Here is a 16,837-nt window from a genome sequence, read left to right as displayed (position 1 = left end):
AACTTACAAAGTTATCAATGTGATACCTGGACTCATTTTTTCGTATCAATGTGATACCTACAGCCAATTTCCGTCACGGAGCCGTTACGGAAATTGGTCATAGGTACGACGTTGATACGAAAAAATGAGTCTAGGCATCACATTGATAACTTTGTAAGTTCAGGTATCATTCTGAAAGTCCCCTAAGTGTCCAGACACCGTTGGTGAATTTTTCCCTAATTCAGAAGGTATGAATAGAATCACTCATGTGGTTATACATGGTTTTTTCACTCTCAGTTCTAGACGGAAATTTAAAATATCTAATAGAAATTGAAAGTTGCATCCCCTTAATATGGTTATGTATGGCTAGATTTTCCCATTTATGAAATCGAAATTTCAACTATGACTGTTTGTTCCATATAATGGTTCTCCTCGGTATTATTCAGCCAGAATTTGCCTCTGCAGGTGGATTTGATCTCTGAAGCTATTGCAGGTCCTTGAGGAAGCTTAAATCTCCTACAGTAAAGATATGGACCCTGCCAATTGTAGGGAATGCAAGTTTAGTGCAGTATGACCATTTGCATCCATAAGGTTGCGGTAGTAACAACTTTGTTAGAAAATGTAGTCATACTGCAAATATAAGGGTAATGTGATTGATGCCTCAAAGTGATAACCCAATACCCGTATTTCCTAGTTGAATACCGACATCCAAATTCATCCTAGAGTGACATATTTCATGCACCCTATTTTTTCAAGGGTGTGATGGAGATAGAGGCAGGAGAGAATGTCACAAAGGCCAATTTATGGATAAAATTACAGTATTACTTCTAAAACATAAATATTGATCTGTAACAAGTTCCATGTGTTGTCAAATAATTTTCCAGTCTAATCAAATCCCTAATGCAACTAGTTTGCTACCTAGGAAGAAATCAAATTATCTTCCAGAAATTGTAAGGTTTGAATTCCAAAAAACCTTGAGAAAGATACATCATTGATATGGTTGAGGCTAAGAGGTTCTTTTCGGTGGAGACATGTTACTGATTAGAGAAGTAATTGTGCTCACTGTAAATATTTGTACCAGGAATCCTGAGAAATTTAAAACATGAATATTATTAGACTTCATCCAGCATTAGTTCTATTAGCATTGCACAAAGAGAAGTATAGACTCACCAATTGCAGTGCGAGCAGCCTCAAGAAGTTCAAACTTGTGTGTTTCCCATCTAGTGGGAGTTTGGAAAACCTATTCAGCATTCAAACAACAATCAGGAACATCCACAATAACAATTTGGGAATGTATTGAGTAAGCCTATGGTATGTTAACATTTCTCATACATCAACTATTTTTACCATTTTAAAGACTCATTCTACCACTTGAGGACTGTTGTGTTTTTGGCTCATTGATACAATCTGAAAATTAGGATGCAGAATTCAAATCCAAGTCTAGAAAGGAAAGAGGTTTGCGCGCAGCTTTTCTATAAGTTCTAGGAAAGTTAGTCTTTCAAGTTCTATTAGGATTTGTATTAAAAGCTTAGTCTATTAGGGTTAGGAATCCTAATCCCATGTTGTATCAGCAGCCTCTATGCCCTATAAATAGGAGCTGCAGTCAGTTTTCTGAAATAGAAGACAGAAAGTGCAGAAAACTGAGAGTCAAGGTGATAGAGAGATAAGAACTAGTCTGAGGGGTTTGAGGGATCTGCAATAAGTACTTGTAAACACCTAAATTCTTCATAGTGCTAGTGAATCTCTCAAGAGAGATCACGAAGTGGACGTAGGCTAAAGTTTTGGCTGAACCACTATAAAATCTGCTGTGTTGTTTCTGTTTTCAGTTCATCTATTTTCTGACTTTGCTTAAGTAGTAAAACACAACGATCCTAAAGGGGGCTTACACAATAAGTGGTATCAGAGCTTAGGCTCAAGGTGTTTTGCGATGGTGAACAACAAAGTCATTGTCGAAGCAGGAGATGTGAAACCGTCCATTAAGCCCTTTAATGGCAAGGACAACTTCACGCTTTGGCAGAGGAAGATGAAGAACGTTCTGGTTCAGCAAGAGGTTGATGAGGCAATTGGAGATAAGCCTGCAACAATGACTGAAGCAGATTATACGAAGAAGAATAAGAAAGCAAAGAGCTCCATTGAGCTGCATCTTGCTGATAATGTCTTGCTTCATATTGGTGAGAATATGACTGCAAAGCAAGCATGGGAGAAGCTTGAAAGCGTCTACAGGGGTAAAACTATCAGCAGCAAGCTACTCTTGAAGGAACAGCTCTTTGGCCTCAAGATGGAGGAAGGGGATGATCTTAATGATCACATATGCAATTTTCAGAATTGCATATCAAACTTGGAGAAGGTTGGAGCAAAGATGGATGACGAAGACACGGCTGTCATGTTACTTCATTCGCTTCCACCTTCATTCAAGCACTTCAAAACCACCATGATATTCAAAGATACTATCACACTTTCTAAAGTGTGTGAGAACTTGGAATCATATGTCAAAATGGACAAAAATGAAGAAAGTTCTCAAGCACGGGGACTTCATGTCCGAGGCAAGGAGAGAGGAAGGTCCAGGAATAGAGGTGGTGGATTTGAAGAAAAAGGCAGGTCTAAATCCAAGGGGAAAGGCAAAGAAAAGAAGAATGGTTGCTTCGAATGTGGTTCACTCGACCACTGGAAAAGGAATTGCAAACAATGGAAGGAGAAAAAGGCGCAGATGTTAGGAGAAAGCTCCAAGTCAGCCAATGTCGTTACTGGAAATTATAGTGACGATGGAGAACTTCTCGCAGTAACAACCAGCTCCGGCGCGCTTAAATATTGGACCTTGGATACAGCCTGCACATTTCATATGTGTGCACACAGAGATTGGTACGACACATATGAAGAAAGGAACACCGGGGAAGTGTTGATGGGAGATGATTCACCTTGTAGAATCATGGGAATCGGAACAGTAAAGATCAAGATGCATGATGGAATTGTCCGAACGCTGGGAAACGTCCGACATGTCCCAAAATTGAGCAGAAATCTGATTTCATTGAGCACTTTGGATAGGGCTGGATTTTGGTATAAATCTGAAAAAGGACAGCTCAAGGTAGGAAAGGGACAAATGGTCTACATGAGGAGTGTGATGCAACCAGATAACATGTATAAACTTACGGGTTCTACAGTGGTAGGTGGAGCTGCAGTTTGTACGGAGGAAGACAAGACTGAGCTTTGGCATAAACGGCTAGGGCACATGAGTCAGAGAGGGTTGCAAGAATTACACAAAAGGGATCAGCTGGAAGGTGTAATGAGCTGCAAGCTTGAATTTTGCAAGTATTGCACACTAGGAAAGCAGACCAAGGTGACGTTCAATATGGGCAGCAGTGAGAACAAATCCAAAGGAGTATTGGACTATATTCACACAGATGTTTGGGGGCCTACACCAACAAAATCAAAGGGTGGAGCCAGATATTTTGTCTCTTTCATAGATGATTTTTCAAGGAAGGTTTGGGTATATTTTATGAAAACTAAAGACCAGGTTTTCACTAAGTTCAAGGAGTGGAAAGCTGAAGTTGAAAACCAAACAGGCAGAAAAATCAAGTGTTTGAGAAGCGACAATGGAGGTGAATATAGAGATAATCAGTTCTTACAGCTATGCAAAGATGCAGGCATCACAAGACACTTTACTGTTAAGAAGACTCCTCAACAAAACGGTGTTGCAGAAAGGATGAACAGAACTCTCATGGAGAGAGAAAGAAGCATGAGACTTCATGCGGGGTTGCCTGAAACTTTTTGGGCAGAAGCGGTTAATCATGCATGTTATTTGGTTAATCGATCACCTTCTAGGGCTATTAACTTCAAGTGTGCAGAGGAGGTATGGTCTGGAAAGCCAGTTGATTATTCCAACTTGAGAGTGTTTGGTTGCAGTGCTTATGCACATATTCCCAGCGATGAAAGAACCAAACTGAAACCTAAGTCCCATGAGTGCTTGTTCATCGGCTTTGAGAAAGGGGTGAAAGGTTATAAGTTGTGGGATATAGTCAACGACAAAAGGGTGATCAGCAGGGATGTAATCTTTGATGAGAAGACTATGCCATTGAATGAGGAGGTTAATAGCAAGAAGGAGAAGATGGCTGTTGTTGAAGAAGAAGCAATCAAGATTTCATTAGCTAAACCATCAGATGAAGATTCTCAAGCTCAGGTGGAGCAAATTGAGCAAGTAGGGAATGATCAAGGAGCTATTGAAGAAACAGAGCAGCAACAACAGTCACCAGTTAGGGCTCAGGTGGAGCAATCCCCACAGAGGGGTCGAAATTCCCCTATCCCACAAGCACCTGAGTCATTTAAAAGAAGCATAGCACTTGACAAACCTAAGAGGAATCCAAGAAAAATACAAAGGTTTGGATTCGAACAGGAAGAAGATGTGAGTCATGCTCTGAGTATAAGTCAAGGAGATCCAACTACCTATCAAGATGCCATAGAAAGTGAAGAACGGGCAGGTTGGATTGGTGCTATGACGGAAGAGATGGAATCTTTGTATAAGAATTCCGTGTGGGAGTTGGTTCCTAAACCCAAAGAAAGAAAACTTGTTGGCTGCAAGTGGGTGTTTAGGAAGAAAGAAGGAATACATGATGCTGATGCCATAAAGTACAAAGCACGTTTGGTGGCAAAAGGGTATTCGCAGAAAGAGGGAGTGGACTATGACGAGATTTTCTCTCCGGTCGTCAAACACACTTCGATTCGGTTATTGTTGTCTATAGCAGCTCAGTATGATATGGAGATTGAGCAGATGGATGTGAAAACTGCGTTTCTTCATGGGGACCTCGAAGAAGACATTTATATGTCGCAGCCGGAGGGTTTTGTCGAAACAGGAAAAGAGGATCTGGTTTGTAGGTTAAAGAAGTCCCTATATGGACTTAAGCAATCACCAAGGCAGTGGTCCAAGCGTTTCGACACATACATGCTGAAAATAGGCTACACAAGGTGTCTATATGACTGCTGCGTTTACTACCATGTATTCGAAGATGGGGAGATTATTCTACTACTTTTGTATGTAGATGACATGCTAATTGCATGCAAGGATATGTCGAAAATTCAAGAGCTTAAGAAGAAATTGGGAGCTGAATTCGACATGAAGGATCTAGAAGCTGCACAAAAGATCCTTGGAATTGAAATAAGGCGGGATAGAAAAGCTGGTAAAATTTGGCTTTCACAAGAAAAGTACATTCTGAGGGTACTTGAACGCTTCAACATGGATGGAGCTAAGGTTGTTTCTATCCCATTAGCTGCACATTATCAGTTAAGTGCAAAACAAAGGCCATCAAGTCAAAAAGAGATTGATGCGATGAAGGATGTTCCATATGCAAGTGCAGTAGGGTGTCTCATGTATGCGATGATTTGCACAAGACCAGATTTAGCTCAAGCATTGAGCGTTGTCTCTAAGTACATGTCAAATCCGGGTAAGCCCCACTGGGAAGCAGTGAAGTGGATTTTGAGGTATTTAAAAGGGACTAGGCAGCTTGGAATCATGTTTGAGAGAAAACAAGAAGTAGCATGTGTGGCTGGTTTTGTGGATGCAGATTATGCAGGAGACTTAGATAAAAGAAGGTCCACAACAGGTTATGTTTTTACTTGTGGAGGAGGACCTGTGAGTTGGAAATCAACTCTTCAAGCAGTCACAGCTCTATCTACTACTGAGGCAGAATATATGGCATTAACAGAAGCTTCAAAGGAACCTATTTGGTTGAATGGGCTAGCAAGTGAATTTGGAATTCACCAAGAAGGCGTGGTAGTGAAGTGTGACAGTCAAAGTGCCATTCATTTGGCAAAGAATCAGGTGTTTCATGCAAGGACGAAACACATTGATGTTCGCTATCACAGGATCAGAGATTGGGTAGAATCTGGAAATATCTTTGTGGAGAAGGTTCACACAAATGACAATGCTGCAGATTGTCTTACCAAGCCCGTTGCTGTAGAGAAGTTCAAGCATTGCTTGAACTTGCTCAGTATCACAACATGCTGAGTTGTGGTGGAGCACCTCCTCACTTGAGGTGCGTTGAGGCAAGAAGAGTCTTGCCAAGGTGAAGGTTCTTGAAGGTTTGTTCGGGATTACTTCAAGAAGTTCAAGACATCATGAAGGTTGCAGCAATCGTTTTGGTATCAACTCACCAAGGTGGAGATTGTTGTGTTTTTGGCTCATTGATACAATCTGAAAATTAGGATGCAGAATTCAAATCCAAGTCTAGAAAGGAAAGAGGTTTGCGCGCAGCTTTTCTATAAGTTCTAGGAAAGTTAGTCTTTCAAGTTCTATTAGGATTTGTATTAAAAGCTTAGTCTATTAGGGTTAGGAATCCTAATCCCATGTTGTATCAGCAGCCTCTATGCCCTATAAATAGGAGCTGCAGTCAGTTTTCTGAAATAGAAGACAGAAAGTGCAGAAAACTGAGAGTCAAGGTGATAGAGAGATAAGAACTAGTCTGAGGGGTTTGAGGGATCTGCAATAAGTACTTGTAAACACCTAAATTCTTCATAGTGCTAGTGAATCTCTCAAGAGAGATCACGAAGTGGACGTAGGCTAAAGTTTTGGCTGAACCACTATAAAATCTGCTGTGTTGTTTCTGTTTTCAGTTCATCTATTTTCTGACTTTGCTTAAGTAGTAAAACACAACGATCCTAAAGGGGGCTTACACAATAAGGACTCATGTGGTAACTAAGAAAATTTATCACTTTAAAGACTCATATAAACACTTTGAGGACTAATATTATTATTTTGATGACTCATTTTACCACTGTGACACAATTGTATGTATGTCATATGTTAACATATTGTAGAATTTCCCATATTAGTTTTACAGCGTTAGGCCTGTCATTATGAAGAACTTTCTCTGTCATGAGAATCTTTTAGATCAAAACTCAATAATACTCAAAATTTGAAATGTATAACAACTTACCTCTAATGTTACATTCCCCTTGGCAACACAAGCAATGGAAAGAAGCACTCCAATAGATGATGCAACCATGTAAACTTTCAACAAAGTTACTCGACTACGCCTTCGACCTTGGCTCAACAAAAAATTGTGGTATAAGAGCAGATACAATAATGAAGTCACTTAAAAGAGAGATGCAAGATCTGTATATCTACCCAAGTCCCCAAGTATCAAAGAAATTGAACCAATAGCTATAGAAGAGATAGCAATCACATCGGGACCTTCCCCTTTGGAAGTAAAAAGAAATGTATATAGGACTCCTATCAGCTGAAAGACAGCCTGCAGCAACAAAGAGAAAGCTATAAAATAAAGAGGACAGAGAGATTTCATGAAAACTGAAGCAACAACAATAATTAAGTTGTTTTATGTTGGTCACTGAGATTCACCATACTTGCTCAATCTATCTGCACTCTGGAGTATATGCCCAAATGCAAATTTTCCCTTTCTAACACAATCAAATGAGATCAACTTGGCCAATTTGTTTCGACTGCATAGAGAGTTTTGAGGAGGAGAAGAAGCAACTATGCTATCCAATTCTTCCACTGTAGGTTTTCCTCAGTGGAAATAAACTCTTCCAGAACCATAAAAGTTGTCTTATTTTCTCTATTGATTGTCAATTTCTAATTCTCAGACTATGAACTCTATTTTATTCTATTGCAAGGGACGTACCAAAATTGATTTACTAGTAAATGCCAAGCAGTATCCTCACTCCTCAACAAGAATCAAATTCCTTTATACAATAACTTCAAATATCTAAGAACATTACTTATCCGAATTTTACTTCAGACAAGAAAAAAATTGAAACCTGTTTAGTAAAGTACAGCTCAGTACCCATTGCAATGCCAAAACATTACAGAGATCTGAGTACCTGAGTGAGAATAAGCGCATAGAGACGAGATTTTCCATCAGCTACTTTTTGATACCCTGAAATTCAAAGAAACCAGATGAATTATGCAAAGATCTATATAAAAATTTTGGGAACCTATAGATCTGTTTGGTTGCAGAGAAAGTGAGAGAAAACCTGAAGAGAAGGGAAGAGGGGTATTGGTGCTTTTAGAGTATAGATTACGAAAGCTTACGAGAGTCAACAACCATGCGGTAGTTGAAATCTGAGCCATCTGTTCCAGTAGGCCTCCCTGATGATGCTAATCTTCTCTGCTGCATCTTCTTCTTCTTGTCTGATACAGGTTTTCAACTTCCAATCTTAAACCTTACTCTGTTGAAAATCAAGCTCTGTCGAATCATGTTTCATACTTTCATACATTAACGGGTGTTTCACTCCCAATTATACAGAAGAAACATCAGATATTCAGATGAATAGAAAAACCATACAATCTGAACAAAACAATTCAATACCTGGGTTCCTGAGTAAGCAACGGTTGCTGCTGGGAGTCGCTGGAGTTGGGGCTGCGCTGTCCTGCCCTTGCTTGGTAGAGTTGTGGGTCTGCAAACAGGATTCGAGGTTTCAAGGATTTATTCGCTACTGGTATTATTAAAAATACAAAATAAATATGAAAGGGGAGAGAATTAGAAAGTTTTGAGAATAGTTTTAGGGGGGTGAAATTTGCACACCCCTAATTACAAATGGCACACCCTTTCATTTTTTTAATACTACTAGGAATTGCCCCCGCGCGATGCTGCGGGTTTGCATGTTTTTTTCTTGCAAATTTCGCATGTAATAGTGTTTTATAACAAATTTTGTATGTAATGCAGTTGCAATCATAAGCTAAGACACAGTAGCTCAGAATTTTATATCTATAAATGAGATAATCATACTAAGGAAACAACCACAAATTTTGTGCTGTATTTTTATTGATATGCTAACAGAAGTTACAATTGTAGTAGAAATCGATCACTAAAGTGATGACAGAAAATAAAGAGATCGATATGTACCAACAACACAATTATGTGTGATTAAAAATATCATATGTTAGCTAAGGTCTCATACCCGTATCCTCCCGGAATCAAAGTTATCGAAACTGCAACATTTAATTACCATCAAAATCACTAACAATCACAAACATTTGTACTAATTTTGAAAAGATAAACTGAAATTGATACAAACCAAAGTCCCAATTTTGTTGACGTCAGATTTTTGTTTAAGATGAAATCAAAACATAAAAGATGATGGGGCACATGAAAAAGATAATTATTAGAACCCAGAAGTTATCTTGACAATAACATAAAAATTGAAATCAAACACCGTCTGGAAATAGAATTTCCTTGACAATTTATTACAAAATGTGCACATCAAAGCAAAGGGCAAACAACATTTCTCTCTCTCTCCTTCTGTAAGTGCAGCAAATAATACCAAACAACACTGTTAAGCGAGACGATGCTGATCTTAAAAAAATCAGGGAAAGTAAATTGAAACAGCGAAATCCTTTTTCAAGAAAGTATATGTTTTGAGAAGCAAAAAGTTCCTTTCCCTTCTTATTTTACTTTTTGGCTGATATTCTGTTATTCCCTTGCCAGTATCTTCTTTAATTCTCTTCAAGCCTTTCAATATCAGTAGAAATGCTACTCTTTCGTCAGTCAAACACGTTCGCATTACCAAACCACAGAAATCCATACTCCAACTATAAGCAAATTTCACTAACTCGACTCTAAAAATAGACCAAATTCAGAAGCCAGAAAACAACATATAGCTGTTCTATTCTTTCAAATTCCCTTCAAGCCTCTCAATTTACATGAGAAAAAGACTCAATTTTAGTTTGACTGTGATTGTACATTGGATTCTATAGTTTAGGTTTAATGCTCATATCCTTAAAGTTTCTAATAGGTCAAATTCGTCCAAAACAGATGAAATTTCAGTTAAGTTAACTGAAACGATGTGCCATTCAAAGATTTGGATAAGGGCTAGATAGAATCTGGGGGAAAATATAGGAATTAAAGTTTGATTTCGGTAATAGAAAAGTGATGGCTTATTGCGTTGTGTTAACAGAGATTGATGAATACCAATTTGACATGATTACAACTTGGAAGTAATGGTAACCCTGTTGAGTTTTAAACTGTAGGAATTAGAGCCAAATTTTGTAAAAACACAAAAGTGAATTTGGCCAAAACAATTGTTGCTTCACAGCTTAGTAGCCTAAATATATACTATAGATGGTAAACCAACAACTCAGCAGTGGAAAAACTTGCTATTCCAATCACTTTCCAACCCGGATTAAAGGAGATGGGAGCTCAAGCCTGCTTGAAAGTTCTTATGCAAATCCATTCACAGCTACCTAATTAGTGAATAGTGATGGCTGAGATCTGCTCTGTGCTCTAGCAAACTTTAAAATCCATTTCTTCAAATTCCCATCAATTCCCTTAATTTACATGAGAAAAGAATCAATCTTTATTCTTTCACAAACCCAAATCAAATTTCTCAAGCTATATTAAACCAAGCTAACCAAACAACGAAGTGGAGAAGCAAAAAAAATATGAAGCAAAAACAACCAGTGAAAAACAACCAAAACGTAGCAAGGAATTCATTACCTGATGAAGCTGCTGTTGTTTGGTTTAGGAGGCAGAAGGGGGAAAAGAGAGAGGAGAAAACTCGGTCTGGGAGGCAGAAGGGAGGAAGAGAGAGGAAAAAAAGGTCAGTGGTAGAGCTGTAAAAAAAATGCAAATGAGGGCAAAATTGTCTTTTTGCTCATGAATGAACAGTGATTAATGGCAGCTTCGTATTTTTCCACAAATGAGAGGGCAATAATGACTGTTCACTGTACTTAGAACAGTGTAACAGTGCATCCACGCTTAATATATAGAACTAGAAAATTCTCCCGCACGATGCTGCGGGTTTAATTTTTTTTTTTTTCCCTCAAATCTTGATCTACATAATATAATACAATTACAATTTTACATATTACAAAAATTGGTATTTCAATCGTAAAGAGAAAGATTCAGCTAACACCTGGTATTTTAAGCAAGCTGGTATCAAGTTTCTACAATGGGGGTTTAGCACTGATCTAATTCATTGGCAGACTCAAATGCATCTTCAACTAAAGTGGACTCATCTGCAGATCCATGGACTGTACACACAGAAAACCATTCACAGTTACCACTTAAATTTGTCCCTTTCCTTCTTGCCAAAAAAAAAAAAACTGACCAAATGTCAACAATATATTTATCATCGAAACTTTGTTATCCAAAGTGTCACCAAGCATATCTGAAGTTAGCCTAATTTAAATACTATGAAACTTTGTGATTCATAGAATTGGCTCTGATACACTCTTTGTTGCAGTTGTGTATTCTAACAGTTCAACTCCAATTCCATTGTAGATGTTTTGAAATAAGTTATGGGAGAGAAAAACAAAAAACAAAAAACAAAAAACAAAAACAAAAACAAAACAAAAGAAAGGAAAAACAGTACTGCAAAACCGTTTAACATGGTGATAAAAAAGTTTATATACCAGATAACATGTGAAACAGTTTGAAACAAACTAATCTAATTGTCTAAAAATTTAGTAGTAATCAAAAAAATTCAATAGCAGACAACATCACAACCACAATGACTTTCACTGTTTTCATCTTCCAATCCAAGAATTTTATCTTTGTAAATCCTTAATGTGCATATAATCTTCAAATAAACGTTACTTGAGATCAGTAAACACTAACAGTCACCGATAAACAATAAAGGATCCAAATTCCGAAACCTTGAAATAAAATGAATCAGAAAGCAATCCCAAATTTGGATAGATGTAGAGAAAAACAATCGAAATTTTTTTATTTTATATTTATCATCAGAGCCGTGCTCGAAAGCAACAACATCTGTAAAAAATAAGCAAATTATGAAAACATTACAGCTATGATCAATGTTGGAGATGCACTTATTCAGGCTACTCGTATTTATAATCAAACGAACCAAATCAACAGCCTTAAAGAAGTTGATGAAAATCAGAAGATTAATATCAATTAGAAGCAAGAAAACAGGATCAAATGCTCAATCAATTTTCTATCAACTGATCACTAAGTACTTTTTCCTATAGACCAATCCTTATTGCCAAGTAGAAACAATTTCAATCAGAAAATTTGAGATTAAAAAACAAAAAACAAAAACAAAAAAATAACAAAGCAGAAGCAGAAATTCCAGAAGTTTGCAAGGAAGTTCAAGCAAAGTTCGAAAAGTACAGAAAATCCATTGTTCTGATACTAAATAAAAGCTGTGTATTCAAAAAGAATTTTGCTGTAATTCCTTTATTCAAGTCTATTGTACAACAGTCTGTATGCTATTGTTCTGAGAGAGGGAGATAAGAGACTAAATCGTAATGGAGAAAAGCCAGGACAAATTTGTCATAAATGCAGTTTCCTGTCTTAAGTGATTCCATATGAAAGCAAGCTAAGGTCAGACTTAGCAAGTTCAATCTTTTTAAGGAACCTATAGCAGAACCTATGTTCCTTCAAATCTATTACGGGAATTAAAATGAATGAGAAAGCAATCCATAAAGGTACAGGAAAACCATTGAACAACTTTTATTTTATATTTATCATCAAAGCCATGCTCAAAAGGAACAACATCCGTAAAGAAGTTGATGAAAATCAAAAGGAATATTTTCAAAGGTCAATTATGAAAACATGGTGAAAACAGAAGATCAACACCAATTAGAAGCCAAAAAACAGGATGAAATACTCAATCAATTTTCTATCAACTGATCACTATGTATCTTGCTTTGGACAGACCAATCCTTAACCCTCCCAATCTAAACGTTGTGATATGCAAACCCACAACACAACCCATGCTTATTAAATCACCCACAAAACCCTGAATCAAAATGAACAATCCAAAACAAAGCCAGAGATGAAGTCATGTGACCCAAAAACCAACAACAAAACCCATATTCGTTAAATCAGAGACAAAACCCTTAATCGAATTAATGAACATAAAATTTAGATAAATTGAATCACACACAAAACCCTTAATCGAATGACCGTAAAATTTAGATTAAAAAACTTACCTCTTATCAACTGAACTCTCACTCTCTCCCTCTCTCTCTCTGTTTTCTCTCCTCTCACTATCAGATAGCGGCGATCTAACCAATAATACCAACAGTCCCTCACTCTTTGTCATCAAAAACAGAAGACGATGGCAAAATGTAATTGACCAAGGTAGCAAGAACAGAAACGCCAATTCAACACATCCCAGGGCTGTAAATCTGAAGAACAATTAAGGGCAAAACCGTTATTTTACTGTTAAATGAACAGTATGAACAGTCACGGTCCTAAAATACCCTAAACTCAGATTTTTTTTTTTTCCTTTTTGGGCCCTCTCTCTCTCTCTCTCTCTCTCTCTTCTCCAAAACCACGGCCGAAAGACCTCTTGTTTCGGTACCTTGACACCGCCACCGTCGCCAACCTCGGCCCCGGCTTTGACTTCCTCGGATGCGCCGTCGACGGCCTCGGCGACTTCGTCTCCCTCACCGTCGATCCCCAAGTCCTCCCCGGAGAGATCTCCATTTCCGAGATCTCCAGCGACCACAACTCCAAGAAGCTGAGCAAGAACCCCATCTGGAACTGCGCCGGGATCGCCGCCATTGAGGTCATGAAGATGCTCGGCGTCCACTCCGTCGGCCTCTCCCTCTCTCTCCAGAAAGGCCTGCCTTTGGGAAGCGGGCTCGGATCCAGCGCGGCCAGCGCCGCGGCCACCACCGTCGCTGTCAACTAGATTTTCGGCGGGAAGCTGGGGGTTGAAGCGCTGGTGCACGCGGGCCTCAAATCGAAGGAGAAGGTCTCCGGTTATCACGCCGATCTCATCTTTCCAGCCTTGACCCAACGACCGAGAATTCTTCTAAGTCCGACTCCGAGTCTTGCAAACATTCCTGCCTCCGGACTCCAAAAAAAAAAAAAAATTTGCTGAGGGCAGAAAGAGAGCTGGAAAACTGATTGGGAAGTGTCTGTTGATACTCATCCAAGTTCTAACTAGCTTGGGCTCCTACACGGAGAAGATACAGAGACTATGGTCGTGGTTTTGGAGGAGAGAGAGAGAGAGAGGGCCCAAAAGGGAAAGAAAAAAAAAAATCTGAGTTTAGGGTATTTTAGGAAGAGTAAAAAGTTGTTAGATGAAATATTATTAAAATAATATAAGGGTGTGCCATTTGTAATTAGGGGTGTGCAAATTTCACCCCCCTAGTTTTATCTTCACAATGAATACATTGGCACCATATGTATGAATTAAACTCATTCACAGCATAACACCAGACTCGCAGCATAAATCCAATGGCAACATATTCACAACGAAAATAATTTTATCTTCTGTCACACCCCAAATTTTATGCATTGAAATATTATTCAATAACAAACCATCTTGAGTGAACCACATATCTAAGGCTCACAGCCCAAATCACCTACACGGATCAGACACACCATGTAGGATAGTATGCCACTCGCATAAAACATGGCGACAAACGAGTGCACCAACTATTGTGAGGCTTTTCATCCCAGAGACTCTTCTAGACAAGAACAATAAAGTAATGATATGTAACAAATTTAGAAAAAAAAAATCAATGGAAATTTTGCAAAGCCAGCTAATAAAACTAACACTGAACTTAGTTCATTATGTAGGAATTATCACAAGGATCATAAGAGTTCAAATAGCATCAAAAAAGGAGTTACAAGCAACCAGAATGAGGCAAAAAAAAAAAAAATTGCCAAAGACATAATCCCATGTGGCCCCTCACCATTGTCTCAACCTCTCCTCAGTACCCAAATTATTCAGATTTTCGCACAAGAAAATCTGATGCAGCCCTATCACTTCAAAGTCCTCTATAAGACTCAATTCTTATCTGTTTTAGGTGATTCTTGATCCTACAGAAGAGGATGCTACCCTCTTTATCATTATATAAGTTTTATTCCTAGATGATGAACTCAATAAACCTAGTAAACGCTGAAACTCAGCTCGGTCATCAGTGTAGGAGCCGATGAAAAATTAAAATCAACCAAATTAAGCAATATATTGATTTTATGCTACTCAAAGATCCGAGCAAGTCTGTGGAATGGATTCATGGTCTGTACAATCAAGTAAGTTTACCGACAATAGCATCTTCGACCAAAAACCATAAAGAGGAAACAGGCAAATACGAACAGGCTTGAGTTCATAACAAAAGATCTCTTCATAGCAGACACTTGCAGAGCAAATCAATTAACCCGAAAGATCGATTGTGACATGGAAGGAAATCAATAGAGTTGCCTGATCATAAATGCAGATAATGGCTTGCAGAATTTGACATCTTGCACACAATTACAGCCTTTTAATCTCTCTCTTTTTCAATCTTTGTAGCTAATCTAATCACATTCAAGTGTAACAGTAAATGCAGAATTGGATTGGAGTTGACCTCTTCAGTCTGGTCTAGTCTAATTTAATCAGGGATCCGAATCCAAACCATCTTGGTAGCCAATGTAGGAGGTAATTCACAGGCAAAAGCTAAGAGCTTTGAAGCTTAATGACCTATTTGGTGTTTATCACATATAATATCCAGCATAATACAATCAAACCTGTTGTGAATAGAAAAGATGAAGAGATGAATATCTGACCTGAAAATAATGAAGAATCAAGATTTCAATTTGGGGTCAGGTCAGCTTCGACTGGGCATTCTGAGCCGACAGCCAGTCCCGGTATTGATGGGATTAGGGATTGGTGCTCTGAGCGTTAGGGATGGGTTTTGTGCACAGAGAAACCAGATGGACATCGACGACTACTGTTTCGGTCTGAAGAAGAGAAGAAGGGGGCATTTCTGGAATTGCTGAAAACTTCGTAGTAAGAAAAACAAACAAAATGCTGGAATTGCTGATCCATGATGTATACCAACAAGGGTTAAGGTAATCACCGGTTCTCGGGTTGGATCTCTTATCCGGATATTTTCGCTGGGTACTGACCTAAGAAGCACCGAAACGGGTACGAGTTTCCGGATACGATACGATCGGAAACGTGAAAACGGCAAATCTTAAATGTAATAGGAAACGGGTACGTGAAGGAAACGCCAATTAAATATATATATATATATACACACACACACACATATTATCACAATATCAAATATCAAATATGAATAACAAATCATACCCGACCCAGCAGAACAACAAATAACAAATATCACCAAACCCATTTACTTGTCTCGTTTACTTTCTTAGGATCCTAATAAGGCATATTCAATAAAGGGCTAAATATTGATTACTACCCTGTACTTTAGATCCAAAATCAATTCAGCCCCTGAACTTCTAATTTCATCAAGAACACCCCTGCACTTTCAATTTTGATCTAATAGGTCCAATTTGTTAGTCTTCCGACAATTGAGTCATTTAACTTGTTGACGTGGCTCATATATGGCCTATGTTTTATGATATGGTATTGAGGTGGCCTGCATAGTCAATTTAGGAGTGAGTCCCACTATAGAAATCTATCAAATAAATAGTTTTTCAACAAATAATCTAACTATAACTTGAACCCATAACAGAATATTAACGAATTGGACCTATTAAATCAAAATTCAAAGTGCAGGGGTGTTTTTGATGAAATTAGAAGTCCAGGGACTGAATTGATTTTGGACCTAAACTACAAGGTAGTAACCAGTATTTAGCCCTTCAATAAAAAAAAAAAAAGATAGGAGGGCACATTCAAGCAGCTAGTGAATTGTTTTCAGGTTTGCATGTATAAATCAGTGGAGGAGCTTTAGGTTTTGAGAAGTTATCGAATTACTAGTCAACCTTAATTGGCCTTCAAACATAGCAAGAAGAGATCAGTTGAATTTAGAGTAACCACACATTCCTTCACAACCTGACATCTAGCAATGGTTACTGTTTGGCTCCAATTTTGCTGCAGCTGGTCAACAGTCTCTTTTCTGCGCGGGCGTGCCAGCACCGTTCGGGTGCGGTCGTCGGGGGTGTCCCTTGACCTGACTTCTATTGAGCAATTGTGGACG

The 16,837-nt window shown here is 38.3% G+C and overlaps 1 protein-coding gene across 16 annotated transcripts; it reads right to left on the bottom strand.

Moving 5' to 3' along the window:
• Positions 1-322: 322 nt before the first annotated feature.
• LOC133707925 (uncharacterized) lies at positions 323-15,710 on the bottom strand. Of its 16 annotated transcripts, none has more exons than XM_062133384.1 (12): positions 15,453-15,687; positions 12,881-13,078; positions 10,840-10,957; positions 10,422-10,487; positions 8,295-8,382; positions 8,018-8,154; positions 7,807-7,862; positions 7,094-7,217; positions 6,903-7,009; positions 1,150-1,219; positions 953-1,065; positions 323-515 (listed from the first exon to the last, which is right to left on the bottom strand). In XM_062133384.1, exons 6-11 carry the CDS (start codon positions 8,100-8,102, stop codon positions 986-988), a joined length of 522 nt encoding a protein of 173 aa, XP_061989368.1. In that variant the 5' UTR covers positions 8,103-8,154; positions 8,295-8,382; positions 10,422-10,487; positions 10,840-10,957; positions 12,881-13,078; positions 15,453-15,687; the 3' UTR covers positions 323-515; positions 953-985. The 16 variants fall into 16 exon arrangements, with proteins under 16 accessions (XP_061989368.1, XP_061989371.1, XP_061989366.1 ...); XM_062133387.1 differs by lacking the exon at positions 323-515 and adding an exon at positions 8,887-8,917 and having other exon boundaries at positions 765-1,065; XM_062133382.1 differs by lacking the exon at positions 323-515 and having other exon boundaries at positions 765-1,065; positions 8,018-8,171.
• Positions 15,711-16,837: the final 1,127 nt, after the last annotated feature.

The sequence above is a fragment of the Rosa rugosa genome, chromosome 5 (assembly GCF_958449725.1).
Source record: "Rosa rugosa chromosome 5, drRosRugo1.1, whole genome shotgun sequence".
In the NCBI taxonomy this organism is placed as follows: domain Eukaryota; kingdom Viridiplantae; phylum Streptophyta; class Magnoliopsida; order Rosales; family Rosaceae; genus Rosa; species Rosa rugosa.
This window is presented reverse-complemented; position numbering and strand designations above follow the sequence as displayed.

Bases quoted from the DNA above. Each gene is read 5' to 3' on its own strand.
- LOC133707925 (XM_062133376.1), bottom strand. From the start codon at position 13,466: ATGACCTCAATGGCGGCGATCCCGGCGCAGTTCCAGATGGGGTTCTTG. The intron at 10,488-12,880 runs GTAAGTTTTTTA...TCTGCCTCCCAG, and splicing joins GAGAGTTCAGTTGATAAGAG to ACCGAGTTTTCTCCTCTCTC. The intron at 8,172-8,294 runs GTATTGAATTGT...ATGATTCGACAG, and splicing joins TTGCTTACTCAGGAACCCAG to AGCTTGATTTTCAACAGAGT.